Raw genomic sequence first — 26,759 nt, 5'->3', positions numbered from 1 at the left:
TCCAGAAACTCATTGAATACCAAATACGATAAACTCAGAGAAAATCACTTCTGGATACATCATAATCAAACTTCTGAAAATTAAAAATAAACAAAAATTCTTGAATACAGCTAGAGAAAATGACACATTATATATCTGGTAGAACAATGATTCAGATATATGTAGATTTCTCATGGGAAGCCATGGAGGCCAGAAAACTTTGGAACATCATCTTTAAGATTCTTAAAGGAGTTGTCGGTACAAAATTCTATATCCAAGGAAAATGTCCTTCAGGAATGAAGGGAAAAAATGCCACACCTGTGCTAAAAGGAGCACTAAAGGAAGTTCTTTAGGCTGAATAGAAATGATACTAAATGGAAACTAGGAACTTCAGAAATGATGAAAGAGCACCAGAAATAGTAAGTTTTTTGGCAAATATAAAATACTGTTTTTCTACTCTTTAAAATATGCAGGACTGTTTAAATAGAAATTATAACTTTCTTGACTAGAGGTTTATGTTATATAGAGTAGTATATACAAATGAAACAAAGTGGGGAGGTAAAGGGAACTATTTGTTGGTAAGGCATCTGCATTTTACAAAAAGTAGTAAAACAGTAATGCTAAATACACTGTGAAAGATTAGATATGTATATTACAACCCTGGAGCAACCACTGGGAAAAAAAAAAAGGACATGTAGCCAAAAGCTAATAGATAAAATGAATGGAATAGAAAACAAAACAAAACAAAACAAAACAAAAAAAATCAAATACCCAAAAGAAGGCAGAAAAAGGAGTAATAGAGGGACAAAATCAGGGAAGACAAACAGGAAAAAAGATAATGGTATACAGAAATCCAGCTATATCAGTAATTATAGGAAATGCTAATGGCCTGAATACATCAATTAAAAGAGATTGTAAGATTGGATAAAAAGCAAGAACCAAGTATATGCGGTCTGAAAGAACTCCATTTAAATACAAGGGCATAAATAGTTTGAAAGTTAAAAAGAGAAAAGGAGCTATACTATGGAGTGGCTATATTAATATCAAAGACTTCAGACCACGGCCAGGGATGCCGAGGGACACTATGCCAAGGGTCAGTTCCCCAAGTAGACATAACAATCCTAAATGTGTACCCCCAAAACAACAGTTACATGAAGAAAAACTGACAGAATTAAAAGAAAAAATAGAGAAACCCACAGTTCTATGTAGAAATCTCAGCACTCTTTTATCAATAATCAGAACAAGAAGACTGAAAACCAGGAAGGATTCAAAAGACCTGAATAATGCTATTAACATCTTGACCTCATTGACATTTGTAGAGCACTCTATCACCAACAGAATGCACGCTGTTTTCATGTGCTTCAGGTTTGATTGTTTCTGCTGACCTGTCTTTGAGCTCGCCGATGCTTCTGCTGCTTATTTCTGATCTGTCTTTCCCACTTGGCTACAGATTTCTGTGTGGTGGGAACTGTGTCAAATTCTCCATTTGCTTATAACCAAACATAGGGATTGGCAGAGAGGAATTATTTGGTACCTGTCTGTGGTTGTGCAGCTTTCCAGCAGGCAGCAGGAAGTAGGGACCTTCAACTCAGTGAGAGTGTATTCAAATTTTCTGAAAATAGATGTAGGAGAAATAAAAGATGTGAATATTCCCTGTCCCTTATCTCTGATCAGTTTTGGTGGGATGCTGAAGCCACCCACCAAATGATTTATTTCATAGTGATAACAATGAGGATGGTAGTAACAATGGCTAACGTTGATCAGATTTTATTACCACTCACACTGACTTTCTAATATTATGATGTATGATGAATAGTATGATGTATTATGATGTATTGAACTCATTTATTTCACATAACAACCCAACTTTTATCTCCATTTTACAGATGAAGAACAGAGGCATTGAGAGGTTGATTAATGTATGTCAGTTTATGCTGCCAGTAAGTGGTAGAGTCAGGATTAAAGCTTGGCAGCTTGATTCTGTAGCCTGGGCTCTTGGCCAAAGCATTCTGCTTTCATTAGGCTGGCGAAATGGGCTTTAGGAGCTAATAAGCCTGCAGCAAAACCTTCTTAAAGGTATCATAGAGCAGAGCACATACAAGCTCAGTGGTAAAAGCTAAGAGGATCTGTGATGCAGGTGGGCAAATTGCCTGTGGCTTGTTTTTGTGTGTCTCCCCTTCAGCTAAGAATGGTTTTTACATTTGAAGGGTTGTGAAAAGAAAGAACAATATTGTGCAGAGACAGTATGTGACCCACAAAGCCTGAAATACTCACTATCTGTCCATTTTACGAAAGCTTTCCAACCCCTGCTCTAAGTGAAAAGAGGAGTACAGGAGGGATGGCACATGCAAGGGCCTGGAGACGTTTTTATGAGATCAAGTGATTTACACGGCTGGAGATCAAAGGGGAGAGAAGATTTGCAGAGAACATGAGCAGACAGACATGAAAGATTCCTGTATGGCTTGCTAAGAATCTAGACTTTATCCCAAAGGCAGCTATGCACATGTTTTAACCAAGAAAGGAACATAATCAGGCTTTAATTCTATCAAACATGAAGAAGCAACAATAGTCTATAAGATGGCCACTGTGTGACTTCATATTTAACAAGAATTCCCTTTTCTTTTGAATTCTCAAAGTCCCTTGGCTGATTAGTGACCCCGTGCTTGATAAAGGTGATCAGAGAGGTCTAAACTGGAAGGCTATCTTCACACGGAGTGCGTGCCTGCAGACATCTACAGCTCATGTTACTGCTCCTTCCTCTTAGCGACAGCTCCAATAGTATCTTTTAAAAGAGAGAAATGGGGATCTGGGAATCAAGAGGCCTGGCTCCCAGGCCCTTCTCTGTTCCTGGCTTGAATGTTCTCTGACAATTTTCTTGAGAGGCCAAATGGCCTAGTGGTTAATTGCATAGGCTTATCCTGCAAACTGCCTCTATTTATGTCCTGGTCTTTGGTTTACAATCCTCTGCACACTGTAGTCATCTGGGGAATTTCATAAAAACTCTTCTTCCACAGATCCTCATTTATGGATCCTGGACTTGGGTCTGGGCGTTGGTATTCTTTTTTAAACCTCCCCATTGATACCGGTTAGCTGGCAGCTTAAGAGCCACTGTCCTAGTAATTGAGAACACAGACCCTGGGCTAATAGTCCTGGCTGTTCTGCTAGCTAAAATGACAAAGCCGCTTAAAATATTGATGCCTCAGTATTCTCAACTGTAAAAGGAGTTACAAATTGTCCCAACTTCTTGGGTGGTTGTGGGATTAACTGAGGGAGTTCCTCTAAAGCATATGCGTTGGTCTTCTCACCACATTTTCTGCCTCCTCTCTTGCCCTAGATACCCACTAACTCTCACTCTGTTTCAATAGTCTGATGACTCCTTTCTCTTTGAGCGGCAAATATAGGTCAGTCAGCTTCCAACACTAAGACAGCCCTCATTTTCTCCATCCTCATCCATCCTCCCTCATCATGTATGGGTTTGAGGGCCCTTCCATGCTCTCTCAAAGGACTCCATGCACCCTCTACCCTGGCATCTATCTGGGCACTATATCCCTTTTAGAAGGTGATCCATAAATACTGGATAAGTGAAAGTAACCTCAGCTCTTTTACTGCTGATTACGCAGCCAAGTTCATACTTGTCCTTGGTCGTTGTGCTGACATCCCGTGGATTCTACAGCAGAGGCCAGGTGGAGGAGGAGGGAGCAGGTGCCTACTGGAGTAGTGGACCTCTCTTTGAGGTGGTGCTAGAAGGCTCTGCCTTACTCACAGTTCATGTTCAGTTCCTTTTTTATTTTTTTCAGTTCTTTCTCTTGCACAGATAGCCTTAAAGTTGCCCGAGAACAGTAAGTAAAGTAACAAACCTTGAGGAAGAACCATGAAATTAAACTCCTGATGTCCAGTCCTCCCCAGGGTCAAGCACTGAGCTGCTTTTCACAGAGGAGCACACACAGCCCCGCAAAAAACCCTGCAGGCTAGGTGTTCTCATCACCAATGAGATTTTGTCATAGCTAGACAGAGGATCACATTGTTGTTTAAGAAATGTAGTAGTCTCACAGGTTTCATTAGTCTTTTGTTGTACCCTGTGGGAAGAGGGATGTACCACTGAACTTCCCCTGAGCTCAGGAGGAATATTTACTAGCCGCTGTATTTTTCATTTTCGATGTATATAGTATATACCGTGGCAACAAATAAAAGAAAGAAGCCAGAGCTACAGACATTCCAGAAGTTAGGGGTGACTTTCCCGGGACAGAGCAGTAATCTCTGCTGTCCAGATGTCTTACAAAATACATTTGCCAGGGCAATTTTGTGATACAGAATACTATCTGCATCTCTATAGTTGCAAGGAAATAGAGATCCCTGGTGTAGTTATAATAGTTTCCTCTGTGCACACAGATAATCCTAATAACAATCATGTATTGTTGGCACTGTATGGTCTGGATTTTGCAGATGACAGAACTGAAACATTAGAAAGGTTCATGAATTTAACCATGGTTACTCAGAAAGTGTAGAGTAGCACCGGGTTTTCAACATAGACATTTTGTCCCCAGAGTCCACTTTTAACCGGTACGTGACATGCCACTGCCTCTCCTTTCCCACCTCTCCCAGGATCAGAATGAGCATGCTGGGAGCTGTAAGGCATGTGAGGCTATTGGGTACAGCTGTGCACGTTGCCCCATGCATGAGGGCACCCTGCCAGGAGGGCCAAGTGGTAGCTGGAATCCAGCCCATGCTACCTGCTCCTTAATGCAGGTGTGTGGCCACCACATCTGCTGGGGGAGGGGACACCTTTTTCTAATTTGCACAAAGATACATTTCCCTTTTAATCGTGGCTTCTTTCGTATTACCCTGTTCTCCCTTCTCAGGTCTCTGCCTTTCTCTAGAACAAGAAAGAGAAAAATGACCAAATTCCAGGTGAGCTGGTTTTCATTTCTGCCATTTTACATGTGACCTCATTTTGCAGTGAGTGGACACATCTTTTTCCCCCTTCTTTGCCAAGGGTAAAGAATGACAGCAGGCATGTAGTATCATTTATGTATCAGGCTCTTGCTTTTGCTTTTGTCCTTTTCTAAAATTTCCTTTTAGTTGTAAATGGGTTTTATTATTTATTTCATAAATAATAGTACAAAAAAAGAATAGAAATTTTAAAATCCTACACCTTATTACCCTGCTTACAAATCTGTTTTTGTCCGTGGTCATTTTTTAAAATATAACTAGTCTTGCAGTAATATATAACAATTTTGAATTAGGCTTTTTATCTGCATAAAATAATAGCAGTTAATTTTTATCATCTAATATTATTGAAGTAAACTGTTGTTATCCCTCTCCCCCCCTTTTCTTTTTCTTTTTCTTTCTTTCTTTTTTTTTTTTTTTCTTCAGTTGAGATGGAGTCTCGCTCTGTGGTCCAGGCTGGAATGCAGTAGCGTGATCTTGGCTCACTGCAACCTCCATCTCCTGGATTCAAGCAGTTCCCTGCCTCAGCCTCCCAAGTAGCTGGGATTACAGGCGCCCGCCACTACACCCAGCTAATTTTTTGTATTTTTAGTAGAGATGGGGTTTCACTGTCTTGGTCAGGCTGGTCTTGAACTCCTGACCTTGTGATCCATACACCTTGGCCTCCCAAAGTGCTGGGATTACAGACTTAAGCCACCGTGCCTGGCTCTTTTCTTTAAATTATTTCCAACTCACAAGCTTTTAAGTTCCTGAGGATTCTTGCAGTTTTACATTGCAGTTATCAGTTTTCCTACAAATAATCTTGACTCAAAAAGCAATCTGAGAGAGTTTTGATATTATTTGTCCATAATGTTCTAGGGACTCAAAACTAAAAATATTTTCTCCAAAGTGATGTCTCAGGTGGAATACACAAAATATGGTTTTGTCTAACAAGATTATATTGAAGCTAAAGTTGGGGGAAAAAATAGATGTTTTTGTACAAGAAGAGCTGGATTCTTCTTAGTACCTGTAGCTATGTGTTTATATATGTTTGTATGTCTGTGTGTGTTTCATTATTAATTTTATTAGAGTAATACAGGCACTTAAAGTTTTTAGTCATACCATAGGATGTATAGGCACTTTGCATCTGTCACACTATTCATGGCCCCAGATGACTGTTAGAGGGGGACCGTAGAGTCATTTGCACTGTTACCTTGAAGATAAGAGGTTCATGTTCATACAGGAAGATAAGCATCTGGCCAACTCTAAAGCCTTTGCCTTCTGGGTCAAGAGTTTCAGGCGTATCACTGGGGTGGAAAGACTGACAAAAAAGCAAAGCAAATCAAACCAAAGGAGAGTTCTGCATTTAGAGCTGAAGTTGTTATGCTCAGAACTGCAGCCAGAAGAAATATGGGAATGAACAGTTGTTCATTTAAAAATTTAAAATTATCCTACAGCAAAAAGTTGCAAGACAGCAAAGTGGAATGAAAAATATTTACAATGTCCATGGAAGAAAAGACCTCACTGTCCCCCAAATGAATTATTATTACAAAACAAGAAATAGAGATGAACAGAAAATGTGTGCAAAGAGAATGAACTTTATTACTAATAAGTTTGTGAGAATTTTTTTAATAACTGGTTTTTACTTCCCAAATTTACTCGTGAGATTATGAAAGGTTTTTTTTTTAAAAGCTTTTGTATCCAGTGTTGACTAGGATTTATACTTTCTTGGAAGAAGGCTAAGATGGAAGGCAAAAATCTGTCTTGGGAAAACACCTGCCATTATGATTTCAGAACTTTAAAGGTCATTATTCTTCAGCATTGCCATTTTTACTTTTTGCTATTTATTTTGAGGAGATAATCAACAGAATTCCAGAGGCTAACATCAATGCAAAAGGTTGTTTTTGCAACATTGTTCGTATAGGTAACCTCAAACTAATTATGCATTAGTTGGATCAAATCATTATATTCTAGACCATTAGTTTTCTGAATTACTTTGCAGCCCAGAAATGGGATAGAAGATATGATGAAAATATTAATAATGTAGCTAACATTTGTTGGGTACTTACTGTGTGCCAGGCACTGCTTTTCAATGCTTTACATGTGGTCATTCATTTTATTACTAGGACTTTATGGGATAAGTTTCACCATACAAATGAGAAGGAAGGAAACTTGTCCAAGATCATAGAGCTAGCATTGGGCAGAGCGCCCAGATCCAGACACAGGCAATCAGGCTCCAGAGCTGTGCCTATCACTGCAACAGTCTCCAGATGAGCACAGAGGATGAGCTATATATTTGAGCAGTAAGGATGACTGATACCCTGTAAATCTGGCAAATTAAATAAGTGATGTGTGTGTGTAAATGAGGAGAAACAGGTAGCATCAGTCACTGTTAGAACTAAAGCTTTTGTGGAGCAAATGACATTATTAATACAATTTAAAATATTGGTAACCTAGGGTGCAACAGAGTTCCAGAGGCTTACTTATAAGTGCTAACCAAAGGAAGTAATTTTAAAGTGTAAGGATTTCTTTTCTTGCAGCCCTTTTGGTGAATGGTGTTAGCATTAAAGAAGGCAAACAGAAGAGAACTGCAAATTTGATTCAAGTTGCCCAGACTCCAGAACAGCTTCCCATCCTTTACACCTTCTCAGCACTGCCCTTCTTCTGTAAACTTAGTGTGCGTGTGTTTGGTATGGTAGGAGATGGTGACATTCAAGGATGTTGCTGTGGTCTTCACCGAGGAGGAGCTGGGGCTGCTGGACTCTGTCCAGAGGAAACTGTACCGAGATGTGATGCTGGAGAACTTCAGGAACCTGCTCTTAGTAGGTGAGGATGGGTGCTCTTGGTAACTCAACGGCAGTCTCCTGGGGTGTCTTTGTGTGCTCAATTGTTAGAAACTCTGAAGCCCCTGAAATTATTCTCTGAGATTGGGTGCCTGAGAGTCCTAATAATCCCTGTGCAGCACAGACAAGATGTTTCTGACGGCTCTCTCCAGTCTATCCTTGGAATAGTAAATATGGTCCTGCTTCATTGATTTGCCATCTAACAGTTTAGTAAGTTGTTTCAGATAAGTAAGTTTTTTTTCAGGGTACCAGTAACTGTTGATGAAATTGACTTTTTAGAGGGGTTTTTAAAAAAAAATAATGTATTTGTAAATAACTTTAAACTCACTGAAAACTTAAAAAGGACAAGAATACCCATATAGATTCACCGAGATTCTACCTAGATTCACCTCTAATAACATTTTACCCTATTTGCTCTATCATTTATGTTCATGTTCTTTCTCTCTCCATACATACTTATGTATGTATATGAAAAAATATATATAGTCGTTATCTTTTTCTGAACCACTTGAGGGTAGTGAATATACCATGACTGTTTTTCTCTAAATACTTCAGTGTATATGCAGAGTTCAGGAGTCCCCAAGTTCCCTCTTACCTCTGATACCAGTTGCAAGATTAGGAGTCCCCAAGACCCAAGAGTATTGAGCCCCACACTCAGGCTCAATAATTCGCTAGAAGGACTCACAGAACTCACTGAAAGCAGTTGTCCTCATGGTTAATGATTCATTACAGGGAAAGGAATCAGATTAAAGTCAGCTTAGGGAAGAGGCCCAGGGAGCAGAGTCCATGAGTGTTCCAGGTGTCGGCTTCCACTTGTCATCTTCAGTGGAGTTGTGGACAGCACTGACTCTTCCCAGCAGTGATGTGTGACGATACACAAGGAGCATTGGCAGCCAGAGAGGCTCATTCGAGCCTTAGTGTCCAGAGTTTTTGTTGGAGCTTAGTTCCCTAGATATGATTGGCCACCTGGGTGGCTGCTCTTAGATTCCAGTTTCTCCAGAGATTAAGCTAATACCACGTGGCTCAAAGCCCCCACTGTATATCAGTTGTTTAATTATCTGGTGTGTAGCCCAAGGCTTCTGGGTAAACAAAAGACACTCTAATTGGGCAGAATATTCCAGGGACTTAGAGATTACCTTCCAGAAGCCAAAGGCTAAATCCAAATCTCTCTTTGGACAAGATTAATTCTTTCCTTTACTGCACAGTCTGTTTTAGAAAAAGAGGAATATTCTCTTACCTATTCTCAGGATAGATATAATGCTTTTATCTTATTTATCATTTATGCTGTAATGTTATCCATAAAGCCAATTATATATATATATTATATATATATATATATATCAATTTTTTTTTCTATTGAGACAAGAGTCTCACTCTGTTGCCCAGGGTGGAGTGCAGTAGTGCAATCTCAGCTCACTGAAACCTCTGCCTCCCAGGTTCAAGTGATTTTTGTTTCTCAGCCACCTATAGCTGAGATTACAGGCATCTACTACCACGCCCAGCTAATTTTTATATTTTTAGTAGAGATGAAGTTTCACCATGTTGGCCACGCTGGTCTCAAACTCCTGGCCTCAGGTGATCTGCCCGCCTCGGCCTCCCAAAGTGCTGGGATTACAGGCATGAGCCACCGCTCCCAGCCTAATTTTATTCTTTAAAGCTTGTTTTTCTCACTCCAGAACAGGATCTAGTCTACAGTCTAGTATAGTTGTTCTGTCTCTTTAGCCTTCTTTAATTTAGAACATTTCCACAGCATTTCTTCGTCTTTCATGACAGTAACATTTTTGAAGAACATTATCACCTCTTCCCTTATTTTTAATAGAACATTCCTAATGATTCCACAAAATTAGATTCACATGATCCATGCAGCAGGAACTCTACGTAGGTAGAGTGTGCACTTTTGAGGGAATCACATCTGGAGGCACATGAAGTCATTTGTCCCTCAAAGGTGGTGTTAACTTTCCTTACTCAGTCACGATGTTATGCAGTTTCCCCACTATATAATTACTGCTTTTTTTTTTTTTTTCCCATTTGTAATCATAGGGTAACACAAGTATTTTCCTGTAGATTTAGCACCCGGTGATGATCTTGCCTTATCTGGTCCTTATCATGACGGTTACAAAATCACGATTTTTCTAACTTCACCTCCACATTTAGCAGCCAGGACCTGCATAAACTTGCAGTCAACAAGAGTCCCCCACTTCTCAAGCATCAATTCATTTGTTATTTGTAGGGATTTGTGAAATTTTTTAAAGGTTTATAGTTTATTACTGTAATTTTTTAGATGTTAAAATTGTCCCAAGTTTGGCCTCTTTAAGCTGGCTCCTGTGACCTTGTAACATGTCCACAATTTTTTTTTTTTGAACACTTTCTTACTTTATTGGTAGAGCACGATATTTTGTGCTCATCTGTACTTTGCCTTGGCTCTGCAATTATCCATATTTTGTTTTTGTTTTTTTACTGGGGAATGGTATTTAATGCCAAAGTCTGGATGCTAGGTATGGTCATTGTAGTATCTATGTTTCTTTGTCTCAGAACATGGAGCTAGGATGTGTGTGTGTGTGTGTATGTGTATATATACATACAAATATACACACATATAAATATGTATGCATATGAATAGATGTTCAGTTTATTGCAAAAGAAATGTTCATTACAGTTATACTGAAATGCCATTTCTCACCCATGAAATGGGCAAAAATTAAAAAACGTAACAATATACATTTTTTGGCAAAGCTGTGGGGAATGAGGAACTCTCATGCATTGAAAGGAAGAATGCAAATTGATACAACCCTTAGGGAGGGCAAGATGACAGTATCTAACAAAGCCAGGTATTTCCCCTTCCCCAGCAACCCATTTCTAGGAATTTTCCCTAAAAATAGCCAAGTCCAAAAGAATATTAATAGTATACTACAATTCATTTAAGAAAGAAGGTAAAATAAGTAAATAGACAGTGTGTGGGTACAGACATATATATATACTTATTTTTATAAGAAGAAACACAAGAAGGAAGGTTTAACCAAAATAATGGCCGGGCACAGTTGGCTCACACCTGTAATCTCAGCACTTTGGGAGGCCGAGACAAGAGGATTGCTTGAACCCAGGAGTTCAAGACCAGCCTGGGCAACATAGGGAGACCCTGTCTCTACAAAAAATTTAGCTGGGCATAATGATGCACACCCATGGTCCCAGCTACTCTGGAGGCTTAGGTGGGAGGATTGCTTGAGCTCAGGAGGTTGAGGCTGCAGTTGTTGTAAGCCATGATCATGCCACTGCATGCTGGCATGGGCAGAAGAGTAAGAGCCTATTTCAAAAAAAGAAAATCATGAAGTTAGTTTCTTAGAGTGAGTGGAAGGTAACAGGGTGGAAGGGATGTGGGGGAGTCACACTTGTCTGTGTATACCTTTTTGTCTAGTTTTGACCAACTGAATGTCATCAAACTTAAAAGCTTTTGCTCTCCTTGCCTTCTTTACAGCACATCAGCCCTTCAAGCCAGACCTAATATCCCAGTTGGAGAGAGAAGAAAAGCTTTTGATGGTGGAGATGGAAACCCCAAAAGATGGGTGTTCAGGTAAGAACTGTGCTGCAGGAACACAACAGCCATGGAGCCCCTTCTAGAACGAGTCAGAACACATCACTTCTCTGTTTAAACTTTCCTGTGGTTCCCCATTTCACACATAGGAAGTTTAAAGTACTTAAAGTGGCCTATTAGGTCCTAAGGTATTTGTCCCCTCAACCTGCTCTCACTTTCCATATTCACCTACTATTGTTTGTTTTTGCTCATTCAGTCTGTTTCAGAGGCACTGCCCCATGATTGCCCCTCAGACCTCTCAATTATGCTTCTGTGTCAGTTTCCTTGACTTGCTTTTCTCTCTGAATGAATTGGGTAATAGATGCATGATCTTTGCTCTCTTCCATTCACCTTGAGGCAGCTAATAGGTGTAGAATAAATCTGTGTAATTGAAGGATATTCTAGAATACTGTTTCTCATCTGATGGATACCTGTTCTGACTGCTTAGCTGTCCTTGGGTATTCATAGATGGATAGCCATTAATCCTAAAAGATAAGAATAGCCAATCAGCTGAAGTAAGTATCAAAAATGACCAATGCCAACATTATAACTGGTCTTCCTCATGCAGCATTTTCAAGTGAGACACGCTTGTATTCTTATGTCCAGCTTCTTATCTTCCCATTCTGTCCCATACTCTCGCCCGAAATAGTCTCTTGACATAGCCACAGTCTTAAAGTAGAATTTTCAAGTTGGACATTTGTGTGAATTGAAACATTTTGATAGTTTCTTGAGTCCTCAAGACTGACATCAAAAGCCACTGTCACAACTGTGTAGCTAAGAATGCTGCTGGGTAAGAAGAGTCAACAAAAAATTCAAAACAAATTAACTTACTTCTATAATTGTTTGTTTCCATCTTGGTCAAGATTCAGGGTCCTACATGACCCTTGAGAGTAGGAGTTAAACTTTTTCTCTAAAGGTCCCAGTATTAAATACTTTAGGTTTTCCTGGCTGTATGTGCTCTTTGTCACATAGTCTTTGTTTTTCTTACACCACTTTGAAAATGTAGAAAGCACTCTTGGCTCCTGGGTTGTACAAAAACAGGCTGAGGCCATGCCGTGCCAATCTACCTTCCTGATACTGTCAGCTGGAACATAATGTCACCTTTTAAAATACCTCAATTTTTTTTACATATACTAATATGATCATATACCTCATAGTAATGTAAAAATTTGATATGTATATTCTTATTTTTAATATACTAATTTTTCTTCTTTGCCATTACCTTGGGGAAATCCCTCCCAGTCTAAGATTATAACTTGTTTTTGTAAGGGATGCATAATATTCTAGTAAACAAGCTAGTTACTTCCAAGATACAATGGGGGTACAGCCTCTGGGTAAATGCCCCCATTCCAAAAGGGAGAAATCAGCCAAAACAAAGGGACTGCAGGCCCCATGCCAGTCTGAAACCCAGCAGGGCAGTCATTAAATCTCAAAGCTCCAAAATCTCCTTTGACTCCATGTCTCACATCCAGGCCATGCTGATGCAAGGGATGAACTCCCAAGGCCTTGCCCCTGTGGCTCTGTAGCGTATAGCCCACTTGGCTATTTTCATGAGCTGGCATTGAGTGCCTGCATCTTTTCCAGGCACATTGTGCAAGCTGTTGGTGGGTCTAGGGTCTGGAGGACAGTGGCCCTCTTCTCACAGCTCTACTAAGCAGTGCCTCAGTGGGGATTCTGGGGGCTTCACCCCACATTTCCCCTCTCCATTGACCTAGTAGAGGTTCTCCATGAGGGCTCCACCCCTGCAGCAGACTTCTGCCTGAACATCCAAGTGTTTCTATAAATCCTCTGAAATCTGGGCAGAGGTTCCCAAGCCTCAGCTCTTGCTATCTGCATACCCACAGGCCCAACAGCACGTGGAAGCTGCCAAGGCTTGGGGTTTGCAACTTCTGAAGCAATAGCTTGAGCTATACCTTGGCCCCTTTTAGCCATGGCTGGAACTGGAGCAGCTACAATGCAGGGTGCCATGTCCTTAAGCTGTAGAAAACAGCAAGGCCCTGGGTCTAGCCCACAGAACTATTTTTCCCTCCTGGGCCTTCAGGTCTGTGATAGGAGGGACTGCCATGACTGGCTCTGAAATGCCCTGGAGGCATTTTCCCCATTGTCTTGGCTATTAACATTCAGCTCCTCTTTACTTAGGCAAATTTCTGAAGCCTTAAATTTCTCCCCAGAAAATGGATTTTTCTTTTCTATCACAGGGTCAGGCTGCAAATTTTCCAAACTTTTATGCTCTGCTTCTTTTTTAAATACAAGTTCCAGTTTCAGATAATCTTTTTGCCCATGAATATGAACATATGCTGTTAGAAGCAGCCAGACCACATCTTGAATGCTTTGCTGCTTAGAAATTTCTTCCACCAGATAGCCTAAATCATCTCTATCAAGTTCAAAGTTCCACAGATCTTTGGAGCAGGGGCATAATGCTGCCAGTCTTTTTGCTAAAGCATAGCACCAGTGTTGGGAAAATGTATAAATGCATTTACAAACCTAAATATATCTAAATATATCACCAGTACCAGTTCCCAATAACTTTCTCATCTCCATCTGAGACCACCTCAGCCTGGACTTCATTGTCCATATCATTATCAGTATTTTGTTTAAAACCATGTAACAATTCTCTAGGAGGTTCCAAACTTTCCCTCATCTTCCTGTCTTCTTCTGAACCCTCCAAATTATTACAACCTCTACCCATTACCTATTTCCAAATTGACTTCCACATTTTCAGATATCTTTATAGCAATGCCCCACTTTTCTGGTACCAATTTTCTTTATTCATCCATTCTCCCATTGCTGTAAAGAACTACCTGAGACTGGGTAATTTATAAAGAAAAGAGGTTTACTTGACTCACAGTTCCATAGGCTATACAGGAAGCATGGCTGGGGAGGCCTCAGGAAACTTACAATTATGGTGGATGGTGAAGGGGAAGGAGGCATGTTTTACATGGCAGAGAAAGAGGAAGAGAAAGAGGGTGGGGAGTGCTACACACTTTCAAACAACCAGATCTCATGAGACAGCACTTAGGGGATGGTGCTAAACCATTAGAAAGCACCCCCATGATTCAATCACCTCCCACAGGCCTCAACTCCAACATTGTGAATTACAATTCAACATGAGATTTGGGTGGGGATGCAGAGCAAAACCATATCAGTGGTTAAGAAAGGAGTCAAAATATTTTTGCAGCTTAAATATTTGTGATCTAAACATTGTCACCACTATACCTTGTAGTGCCCACAAAAATGCCTTAGTTTCTCTATCTAAAAGCAAAGTAAGAATGGAAGGTGATCTCAGCTGGGTTACCTGAGCTGATGTTCTCACTTAGCTTTTGTTAAAGGAGAAGAAAAAGAAGAAGACATAAAGATTTTTTTTCTCTGAGTTCCTTATAGCTAAGTATTAAATTCAAAGGAATTATTTGTTTTTATGACAAATATAGCACCTTTCTTATTGAATTGATCGATTTGGGATGCTTGAATGATTGACTTTCTCAACCTCTAAGTGCTAAAGCAGGATTGCTATGAAGACGTAATAAATTCTCAACCTTCTTACCTCAAATGAGGTCTTTGTCATCTTTTGTCATGCTTATTTTCTCCATCAAATAAAGTTCATTTATAAGCTTAACATGATTTCTTATTACCACTCTACCATTGATATTGAAATATAACTTAAATGTTGAGATATTTAAAGAAAGTAACAAGGTGTTTCAGTCTGTACCATTGACTAAAGGAAATTAATGTTGTTTACGTGTGTGGTCCTTTTTAGAAGAATTTGAAACAAAGTGAAATGACCTTTTGTTTTTTTTCTTCTTCTATGTCCTTAACATTGCAAAACCCACTGGTCAGAGAGAAACTTTAATCTCTTATATATTTGAGATATTTTTATATCATGAATTATGTACTAATTTGCATTGAAGCAGTTGCTTTGTAAGAAACTGGGTTTAGACTAACAAGCTGCTTTCATGTTCTCAAACCACTATATCAGTCCCAAAAGACAGGACATACTCCACTGTATCTTTATGGGTATATATTGAGTGTTTTTTATAATAGTAAAACAAAACTACAAGGATTATGATTAACCCAAGCTGGAAGCTCAAACTTCTCACATATAAGCTATATACTTTATCTGATATGCCTCCTATAATATATGCCTTCATTTCATCATTATATGATAAAATATCATTATAATAACTGAAAGCTTTGCTTTTGAGAAGGCAAAGACATCAGTAAATGTGCTTTTAAAGTACCAAGATGCATACCTATGGACATACCTTGAAGTGTTGTCCCACAATCAGTGTGCTGCCCCAGAGCCTAGTGACACAGAGTCATCAGTGTGGCCTTTTCTTTTTTCCTTTTTTAAAAGTTGGGATAGGGTAGGGCTCACAGGGAAGATTTTGTTCAAGAAAAATTACACCATTTTGGGTTTTTTTGAGAGAGTCTTGCCATGCTGCCCAGGCTGGAGTGCAGTGGCTGTTCACAGGTGTGATTATATTAATAGGTCACTACATCCTCAGATGCCTGGGCTCAAGCATTTCTCCTGCCTCAGCTTTCTGAGTAGCTGGGTCTACAGGATTGCACTACCATGCCTGGCTCAAAGTTATACCATTTAAAAAGTTACTTTAAAAATGAGAAAGACTCAATCCACAGGCCCTGCCTATTGGTCTTTTTGATCTTACATTTTTATTTCATCCACAGTAGACTCTTGTGACCTTTGCTTTTCTCATCAGCAGTATCACTCTGAATTGTCACCCTACCTCTCCTATAGCCTTTCAGCTTTCCAGCAGAGTTGTCACCATCACCAGTTCCTTTCCCATTTAAAAAGCTACGTTACATGCCCTTTTAGTTCTATGAGTGAGAGCAACTCAAACTATGATTTATTCATCAATGTTTATTGAGCAACTACTGTTCACTTGGCAGTGAAAGGAATGCAGTGCACAAAACAGTGTTTGTTTTCATGGACAATACATTCCAGTGTGGAGAGGCAGACAAACACAAAGAAATAAGGCAGGATTATGTTTGAGGGTAATATTCATGAAAAAACATTCCTTTTACTGCTTTTCTTCTGGATATTATAGAGACTTAATCTACTTCTAAGTGTTAGAAGAGTGCATGTTATTAATTCAACCCTGTTTAACCAGTTGTCCTTAGGGAGGATATTTGTCACTAGTATATGAAGATCTGCTGTCTGCTTATAATCTGAACTTTAATAACTTGGTAATAAAATATTTCTACTCAAATATCCTATCTTCAACCCCTTCTGGTGCCTCAAATTTCCTAAACATTAACATAATTTTCCAGTAAAATGGCACAAGCCAAAGTCAGTATTCATTGAGTTTTGTTCATGGCTCATGAGCACCTCAGAGGACACCTACAGGTGCCATAATTTTTTTCTGATTTTTTTTTAGTTGAATTCTGTCACAGTCTTTCACATTTTGACCTATGCCATGGCCATTGATAATTGTGAAATATCTTTTGAAAAGAGTTAAAATTTATAATGGCCTACAGGGACTTAGAAGAGCTTATTATTCTCATGAGGATAAATAGCTCATTTGTGACAGGATATGTGATGCCTCAAGCATAAAGTAAAGGTCTGTGTTTACCTTCTTCAGCATATCATTTAACGCATACAATACCCTTACATATGAACAACATTATCATGTTCATGTGCCAGACAAAAAAGAAAAAGTTATTAGGACAAAAGGCGTTTGTCCATTTGCAACTACATTTTTTTGAATTTAAGAACATCATCTTTTCCCCTTCAGATTTCCTGGAAACCCATGATAAATCCATGATAACATGTTTATGGTTGTGTTGTTGCATTTTGTGTTTGTGAAACAGGGTCTCATTCTGTTGCCCAGGCTGGAGTGCAGTGGCGTGATCTCAGCTCACTGCAACCTCCAACTCACGGGTTCAAGCGATTCTCCTGCCTCAGCCTCCCCAGTAGCTGGGACTACAGGTGTGCGCCACCATGGCTGGCTAATTTTTGTATTTTTAGTAGAGATGGGGTTTCACCATGTTGGCCAGGCTGGTCTCAAATTCCTGACTTCAGGTGAGCCACCTGACTCAGCCTCCCAAAGTGCTGAGATTACAGGCTTGAGCCACTGCACCCAGCCATGTTTATGATTTTACTAGGCCTTTTGAACATAGCTATCATGTTCGCTGTCCAAGTTGTGCTGCAACGTCATGATTTTGAAGCATACAAATATCCTGAATTATGTAAATGCTATTTGTATGTAGGTTGAATATTCCTTCTCCAAAATGCTTGGGACCAGAAGTGTTTTGTATTTCAAATATTTTCAGATTTTAGAGTATTTGCATTATACTTACCAGTTGAGCGTCCCTAATCAGAAATCTGAAATGTTTCAATGAGCATTTCCTTTGAACATCATGTAGAACATTCAAAAAGTTTTGGATTTTGGAGCATTTCAGATTTCAGATCTTTGGATTGAGAATACTCAACCTGTAACTGGTATAGCCAAAGAAGAGGCATTTTGTAAGTATTCTTAGAAATGGTGGCATTAATTTTCCTCTGGTTCATTCAAGTTTCATGTTATGACCTAAGTGTAAAATCTTCAAATCTCTCGAATAAAGCATTTACTCATGCACGTCTGAATTCTCTTTATCCGTATAGGAAGGAAGAATCAACAAAAGATGGAGAGTATTCAGGAAGTAACAGTAAGCTACCTTTCCCCCAAAGAGCTTTCCTTCTGTCAGACCTGGCAACAAAGTGCAGGTGGGTTAAACAGGTGTCAAGATTTCCTGAAAGTTTTTCAAGGGAAGAATTCTCAGTTGCAAGAACAAGGTGATTCCCTCTGTCAGGTTTGGGCAGGAATACCAGTTCAGATTTCTGAAGATGAGAACTATATATTGACTCATATAGGGAATGGCTCCAATTATATAAAAAGTCAAGAGTATCCATCTTGGAGGGCACATCATTCTTGGAGAAAAATGTATCTGAAAGAGTCATGTAATTATCAGTGTAGATGTCAGCAAATTTCCATGAAAAATAATTTCTGTAAGTGTGACAGCGTCAGTTGGATCTCACATCACAATGATAAACTGGAAGTACACAGAAAAGAAAACTACAGCTGCCATGACTGTGGGGAAGATATCGTGAAGGTATCATCATTCAATCAGGATTCAATTCAAACAGAGGAGAAGCCCTATCCATGTACTGGGTATAGAAAAGCCTTCAACAATGACTCCAGCTCTGAAGTTCATCAGCAGTTCCATTTGAAAGGGAAGCCCTATACATACAGTTCACATGGAAAGGGCTGTAGTTATAGTTCACTTCTTCACATTCATCAAAATATTCAGAGAGAAGATGATATTGAGAATTCACATCTGAAATCCTATCAGAGAGTGCATACAGAGGAGAAACCATGCAAATGTAGTGAGCATGGTGGGAATTTCAATCACTATTCCCCTCTTAACACTTATGAACTTATCCACACAGGTGAGATGTCCTATAGGCGCAACATTTATGAGAAAGCCTTCAGTCATAGCTTAGACCTTGATAGTATTTTTAGGGTCCATACTAGGGATGAACCCCATGAATATGAGGAAAATGAGAATGTCTTTAATCAGAGTTCATGTCTTCAAGTCCATCAAAAAATCCACACTGAAGAGAAACTATACACAGATGTAGAGTATGGAAAGAGTTTCATTTGTAGTTCAAATCTTGACATTCAGCATAGGGTTCATATGGAAGAGAATTCCTACAATTCTGAGGAGTGTGGTAATGACTTCAGTCTGGCCTCACATTTTCAAGACCTTCAGATAGTCCACACCAAGGAACAACCATATAAACGCTATGTGTGTGGTAACAGCTTCAGCCATAATTTGTATCTTCAAGGTCATCCAAAAATTCACATTGGAGAGAAACCACATAAGGAGTGTGGGAATGGCTTCAACTGGAGCTCAAAACTTAAAGATCATCAGAGAGTCCACACTGGACAGAAGCCATACAAATGCAATATATGCGGCAAAGGTTTCAATCATAGATCAGTTCTAAACGTTCATCAGAGAGTCCACACAGGAGAGAAACCTTATAAATGTGAGGAATGTGATAAGGGATTCAGTCGGAGTTCATATCTTCAAGCCCATCAGAGAGTACACACTGGAGAAAAACCTTATAAATGTGAGGAATGTGGGAAGGGGTTCAGTCGAAATTCATACCTTCAAGGCCATCAGAGAGTTCACACTGGAGAAAAGCCATACAAGTGTGAGGAGTGTGGGAAGGGCTTCAGTCGGAGTTCACACCTTCAAGGCCATCAGAGAGTCCACACTGGAGAAAAACCATTCAAATGTGAGGAGTGTGGGAAGGGGTTCAGTTGGAGCTTTAATCTTCAAATTCATCAGAGGGTTCACACAGGGGAAAAACCCTATAAATGTGAAGAATGTGGTAAAGGCTTCAGTAAGGCCTCAACACTTTTGGCCCATCAGAGGGTCCACACGGGAGAGAAGCCATACCAATGTGATGAGTGTGGTAAGAGTTTCAGTCAGAGATCATACCTTCAAAGTCATCAGAGTGTCCATTCTGGAGAAAGACCATATATATGTGAGGTATGTGGAAAGGGCTTCAGTCAGAGAGCATATCTTCAGGGTCATCAGAGAGTCCACACTAGAGTGAAACCGTATAAGTGTGAGATGTGTGGGAAGGGCTTTAGTCAGAGTTCGCGTCTTGAAGCACATCGGAGGGTTCACACAGGAGGGAAACCATACAAATGTGAGGTGTGTACAAAGGGTTTCAGTGAGAGTTCACGCCTTCAAGCACACCAAAGGGTTCATGCAGAAGGGAGACCCTATAAATGTGAACAGTGTGGTAAGGGTTTCAGTGGGTATTCAAGTCTTCAAGCCCATCACAGAGTCCACACTGGGGAGAAACCATACAAATGTGAGGTATGTGGAAAGGGCTTCAGTCAGAGATCAAATCTTCAGGCTCATCAGAGAGTCCACACAGGAGAGAAACCATACAAATGTGATGCATGTGGTAAGGGTTTCCGTTGGAGCTCAGGTCTTCTGATTCATCAGAGGGTCCATACTAGTGATAAATTCTATAGAAGCGAAGACTTTGGTAAGGACTACCCTTCATCAGAGAATCTACACAGAAATGAAGATTCTGTTTTGTTTTGAAGTCCTCAAATGGGAGCTGAAATGTTCCAGTCACTAGAGTTCTTTCAGTAGAAAAAGAATTTTTAAAAATTAAAATGTAATTTTCTGCCCAACTTCAACATTCATAATGGCCAGGAGACCACACAACAGAGACATTTAATGAGAGGGGTTTCATGAGGGATTTTGTTAGAACTTTAACATCAGTCATTGCACAGGAGCTAAGGCTTATAAAATATGAGTATGGTCAGGAATTTAATCAAAGTACAGTGATGAGCATACCTAAATCCATGTTCTCTAGAATGTAAGCTTGGTGAGAGAAGGGACTTTGTTCATTGCTAGTCTACAAAACTATGACATTTCATAACTCAATGTAGGTGCTCAGTACTTTTTGCTAAATAAGTAAAAGTATATAAAGGTAAAATGTTTGAAAACTTTTAAGCTCATTTTTTAAAACTTCACTTAAAATGTATTTGAAAGAGGAATCTTGCAAGTAATCTTAATAAAATCATTTCAAGTAAATATTTGAAATGTAGAACAATATGCATTATTATGATCTGAAATAACATTAATTTGGTTGTAACCCTATTGGGGTTAGTTCCTATCCTTTGTTCCATCTTGAGCAGAGATGTACTGCACTTCTTAACGTTTGGTCTCTATACATTATACCATCTGTTGAAGTTTAGCTTTGTGTGTGTGTATATGTACACATGTGTGCACTTTAAATATCAGTACAAACTGATAAACAATGTTTCTGGTTAATATTGCAAAAATGGAACACTGTATTTTACATAATTGATTTTCTACTCCTGCCCTGTGAGTTAAGGCAGAGTTTTACTGTAATATTTGCAAGTATCCAAAATGGTTACTGATGACAAATACTTTTTAATAAATGTCAAAATCACAATACTTGTTTTTTTTTATTCTCCATATATTTCTCAAAGTCCATTTGATCTGACTGATTTGTAAATGTTGTGGCCTTTTCCAATCCACACCTCCTTAAGCAGGGTCAAGTTTGAAGGATTTTAATTTTGTCAAGTTTTCCATTCCCATACTTCTCCCACTGACACACAAAAAAGGGGAAAAATCTTGAATTTTTCTAAGCATATTTATCAATGTATTGACTAGTAGGATAAAGTTGCCATTTACTTGCTAGTGTCTGTCTTAAAGAATGATGCATTTTGGCCCGGTGCGGTGGCTCAAGCCTGTAATCCTAGCACTTTGGGAGGCCGAGACGGGCGGATCACGAGGTCAGGAGATCAAGACCATCCTGGCTAACACGGTGAAATCCCGTCTCTACTAAAAAATACAAAAAACTAGTCGGGCGAGGTGGCGGGCGCCTGCAGTCCCAGCTACTCGGGAGGCTGAGGCAGGAGAATGGCCCGAACCCGGGAGGCGGAGCTTGCAGTGAGCTGAGATCCGGCCACTGCACTCCAGCCTGGGTGACAGAGTGAGACTCCGTCTCAAAAAAAAAAAAAAAAAAAAGAGATGCATTTTGTTGGTGAAAGTGAAAAATACAAGCTTGTCATTTAATATATATAAAAATATTTATTAAGCCGCCCATATGTATCAAAATGTAAAATGTGCATGCCGATCTGGAAATCATAGAACAGTAATTTATAATTAAGCAATTTTAGCAGGAAGGAAGGATTTTACAATGATAGTAATGTTTTAAGCTGGAAGTAAATGTCCATCAATATGAATTTGGGTTTCTATATGTTCTATACTGTAGATCTACAGAAAGTATGATTTAGCTCTAAAATGACAAGAATAGGTCATGCATATTATTTGGTAAAAACCTGGATTGTACATTCATAATAACCAGCTAATTTAAGTCTGTTTACATGTATGTTCAAATATATGCTTATAGATAATGTGTGAAAGATTACTCATTATTATATATACAGTAGTTTTCTCTGGAAAGCAAAATTTTTGGCTTAGTGTTTTTTTGTGTGCTTTATTTAAAAATATTTGTAATGGACATTTACCAATTATACCAAAGCAGTGAACAGCTATTGATATTATCCCTTATACTTAAGAACTCATGATATGATTACTCGATTTCATTGTATGACATTAGGACCAACAGTAAAGAATAAACCCCCTGAAGTTAATTTTTTAAATTTCCTGGATTTTTGAGAATACAGATAAATTAGGTATCCAGTAACTTTATATTTCTGTGAAATTTCCTTATGTCTCAAAATCCATGTTGCCTAGGATGTCCTAGTGCAATCCAGTTTTATAAATTGATGCTCACAGCTTTTCCATCAGATTTCCCCTTGCTGGATGAATATGGTGACCAAAGTACTGGCATAACTTGGCTTTCAAGGTGCTGGTTCAAGTTGCACAGTGTCATCAGAAATCCAGGGCTTCTAAAGCATGTCTTTGATATCATCACTTACAGGGGAGAGCTCATGGTGGTTTTATCAATTGGAATGCTTTTAGTTCTAAGTAACAGAAAATTTAGAGTTGCCTAAACCAAAACTATTTCTTAGTTCATATAAATGAAAAGATACAGATAGTGTAAGGCTAGGGTCTGGGTAAGGTAGGGGGATTTTATATTGCTTTCCTTTAATTCTCTCACCTCTCTTTTCTTGTGAATTCTTGTCTTCACATTATTCACAGTATAGCAGCCTCACCTGCTTTCTTATTTCACAGCCGAAGGAAGAGATATTCTGTACCATTTTAGTCCTGTGTGGTTCTGGCTCCCTAAAATGCAAAATGCATAGAATCTGTCACACTCTGATTCCCACTAACAACTGAGACTAACCAAGACAACAAAGGACACTACTGGTCCCCAGCCTACTCCTAGTGAGAGGCAACAGCAGGCTACCATGAGGAAAGGCAAGAACATGGAGAATCCTTCTGTGGCCCCAGTGCAAAGGGATGGCCAAAAGCTGAGGATGGGGCAACAGGAACACTGAGAAAACTTTAGCACTCCAGTTCTCACCCTAAGTACAAGATAGCACTAGAGAAATTTGAAGCCAATGGTACAACTAATATATATATTGCAACAATAAAACCCAATTCCAGCTTAATTCCTGAAAAGATTAATTCAGCACTCCACTCTGACATCCTAGCAGAACATGTGTGCCCAGTTTTAGGCAAAAATTAATGTTTTCTTCAGTCTCTACTGTTCTGTATATGTTTTCTGGCATTTTGTTTTAAAAATACAAGATCAAAAGTTGAGAACAATCTTCTGCCAATAGATAGCAGACCAATTAATAAAACCACACTTATAGATAACCATATTTTGGAAATATTGGGGAATTTTACATAACTGATTGATGTACTAAAGACTCCAGTGAAAAGGGCAGATAATATGCATGAGTTGATAGGGATTTCAGTAAAATTTAATAGTCAAATGGGAAATGCTAGGAAAAGAAAATTTATGCTACTGCTTTTACTTTTATCAGAACGCTTTTGAAGGACTTATGAGTAGGCTCAACATAGTTAAGAAAAGTGTCAGAACTTGAATATAGGTCAATAGAAATCACAGAAAGTAAAACACAAAAAGAAAAAGTGTGAAGAAAACAATAGAAATCTAATATTTGCATACTTGGAAACCTAGGGGCAGGGGGAGAGAATGGGAAGAAAAGATATTTAAAGAGATAATGACTGAGAATTTTCCAAAAATAATAAGACTTCACCCAGATTCAAGAACCTCAGAATACCAAAGCAGTATTTTTTTTAAAAAAGAACAAAACTAGATTATTGTCAAGTAGCTAAAAATGGATAGACAGTGCAAAGAAAATATTAATGGCAGACAGAGGAAAGGGACACATTACATGTAAGAAGCAGAATGAGAAAAACATCAGACTTATCACAAACCATGCAAGCAAAAGACAATGGAGTTATATCTTTAACATTTAGAAACAACAACAAAAAATATGATCAATCAAAAATCTAAGCCTGATGGAAAAAAATCTTTCAGAAGGTATGCGAAATAAAGACATTTTCAGATGAATGGAAGCTGATAGAATTCACTGTTAGCAGACCTGCACTGTAAGAGATATTTAGCATACCAGAAATAGACTTGGATCTACCAAAAGACATAACTATGAAAATAGTTATTTCAATCATTTTAAGTGTAAAATAATTTATTACTCCAAAATATAATTCAGTAAAGCAAAATTAGGAATGAGGTTTTATTAATTTAGAGGATATATAAAAGTAAGATGTTTTGTAAGAACACTGCAAAACAGGGAAGACAGAAATTAGAAATATACCAGCAGAAATTAGAGGTATATGTTGGTACTCCATACATTAATTGGCATAATATGATTTGAAGATAGACTGTGAAAAAATATAGGAATATATTTTAAGCCCTAGAGTAACCATTTAAGAATTTTTTAAAGTACAACTCATAAGTCAGCAGTAGAGATTAAATTCTGGTTCCAAAAATAGCAATGTAGAAGCAAGCTGGCTTCACTCCTTTCAATAGAAAACTAAAGACAAATATACAGCACCAAGATTATCACCAACAATATCCCAGAACTCAAATAGAAGGAGACAGTTCCTGAGGATACAAATAAGTGAAAAAAAACTGAGCGGATGGTAAGAGAATTGGACTTTCCTATCCACATGCGCTTCCCCCTAATCTGCCTGGCACCAAGACTGTGGAAAATTTTCCCCGTCTCACAGTTTCTACGCTGGAAAATGTTAAGGTGGACAACCAGCCTCCTCACCATCTTGGGTTCTCTGGCAGGAGACGTCCCTGACTCAACCTACAGAGAGCATCAGGAGTAACTGAAGAGAGAAATATCCCTGAGGACAGCCAGAGACAAAGGAGGGAGGTAGGAATACTGCCCCCGTCATGGAAACTCTATTCTGCAACTCAGCCAAAGGAGAAAAAAATCAGAGTGGCTGTTCAGCATCACTACACTGTAGGTCCCCAATCATGAACCACTAGCCAGCTTTCTTACAACTAGGATATCCTCTGTGGGACCTACCCCTTTTGGGATGGGTGGCACTATGATTATTTACTAGAACGGAGGCAAGCCTGGAGTTAATGTGCCATCTAGTACCAAAAAGAAGTCAGTAACCTAGCAGGAAAGAAGAAAATCAACAGGTAAAATAAAAAGAATCTCTAGGGAGCCATATCCAATAAAAAACAAAACCAGCCAGACAGAGAAAACTGGAATATGTAATCATTCGATGCAAAGACAGACACACATTCACAAGCAACAACAGCAAACAGGGAGCCATGGTGTCCCACAAATGGACAAAGCAAGGAACCAGTGACGGATCCTAACAGGAAGACAATATGTGAACTCTGACCAAGACTACAGAAGAGCTGTTTTAAGGAAACTCAGTAATCTCCAAGATAGCACAGAGAAGCAATTCAGAAGTATATCAGAGAACCTGAACAGAGAATAAAATAATTTTTTAAAATCAGAAGTCTTGGAACTGAGAAATATGTTTGCTGAACTGAAACATGCATTAGAGGCTCTCAATAGCAGAATGTATCAAGCAGAAGAAAGAATCAGTGAGCTCAAATACAGCCTATTTGTAAATACACAGAAGAGAACAAAGAAGGAAAAAGAGCAAACATTGCCTGAAAGATACAGAAAATACCTCAAATCACCAAAACTAAGAATTATCGATGTTCAGGAGGGAGTTGAGCAAGAGCAAGGAATAGAAAGTGTATTCAACAAAATAACAGAAAACTTTCCAAAATTTAAGAAAGAGATGAATATGCAGGTACAGGGAAGTAATAGAACAGCAAACAGATTTGACCCAACTAAGACTACCCCAAGGCATATAATAAACTCTCATAGGTCAAGGAGAAAGAATTCTAAAAGCAGCAAGAAAAAAACAAGCAAATCACATATAAAGGAGCTCCAATTCATCTGGCAAAAGACTTCTTAACAGAAGCCATACAGGCCAGGAGGAAGTGGAGAGACATTTTCAAAGTGCTGGAAAAAACAAAACAAAACAAAACTATCGTCCAAGAATACTGTATCTAGCAAAGTTATCCTTCAAATATGAAGGAGAGATAAAGTCATTGTCAATGTCTGGAAATGTTTAAGGCCCCAGTTTGGGTTCAAGCCTGCTGGAAAAATGTGCAGCTGGTTGGGTCACAGAGTGGTCAAAGCACTCTGTGATTTTTGATCAGGACACAGAAAAAGAGGGTGACTGGAGGACTCTACATTAGCCATTTGTGTGTACTGGACACTTCTTTGGAGGACTACCTATTGAAATTCTTTGCCCATTTTAAGTTGGGTCTTTTCTTCTCATTGTCTTCCACATGCTAAATGTTATATAACAGTCTCCTCCATTGCTGCCTGTAATGTAAAACCATCTTGGGAAGGAGATCCTGGGAAAAGGGTAGATGCTTGCTT

The 26,759-nt window shown here is 38.9% G+C and overlaps 1 protein-coding gene across 8 annotated transcripts in view; it reads left to right on the top strand.

The window, feature by feature from the left end:
• ZNF112 (zinc finger protein 112) overlaps positions 1 to 21,322 on the top strand; it is a 32,540-nt gene extending 11,218 nt beyond the window's left edge. For 3 of the 8 annotated variants that reach the window (XM_077983245.1, XM_015124217.3, XM_077983244.1), the window contains exons 2-5: positions 4,839 to 4,887; positions 7,605 to 7,731; positions 11,221 to 11,316; positions 17,936 to 21,322. In XM_077983245.1, the coding sequence (XP_077839371.1) occupies positions 4,873 to 4,887; positions 7,605 to 7,731; positions 11,221 to 11,316; positions 17,936 to 20,439 (2,742 nt within the window). In that variant the 5' untranslated portion in view covers positions 4,839 to 4,872 and the 3' untranslated portion in view covers positions 20,440 to 21,322. The remainder of the gene's footprint in view (positions 1 to 4,838; positions 4,888 to 7,604; positions 7,732 to 11,220; positions 11,317 to 17,935) is intronic. The other 5 variants (XM_077983247.1, XM_001102915.5, XM_077983246.1 and 2 more) reach the window with 4 other exon arrangements.
• The last annotated feature ends 5,437 nt before the right edge of the window (positions 21,323 to 26,759 follow it).

The sequence above is a fragment of the Macaca mulatta genome, chromosome 19 (genome assembly GCF_049350105.2).
Source record: "Macaca mulatta isolate MMU2019108-1 chromosome 19, T2T-MMU8v2.0, whole genome shotgun sequence".
In the NCBI taxonomy this organism is placed as follows: Eukaryota; Metazoa; Chordata; class Mammalia; order Primates; family Cercopithecidae; genus Macaca; species Macaca mulatta.
Note: the sequence above shows the minus strand (reverse complement) of the source record. Positions and strands in the feature narration are given on the sequence as shown.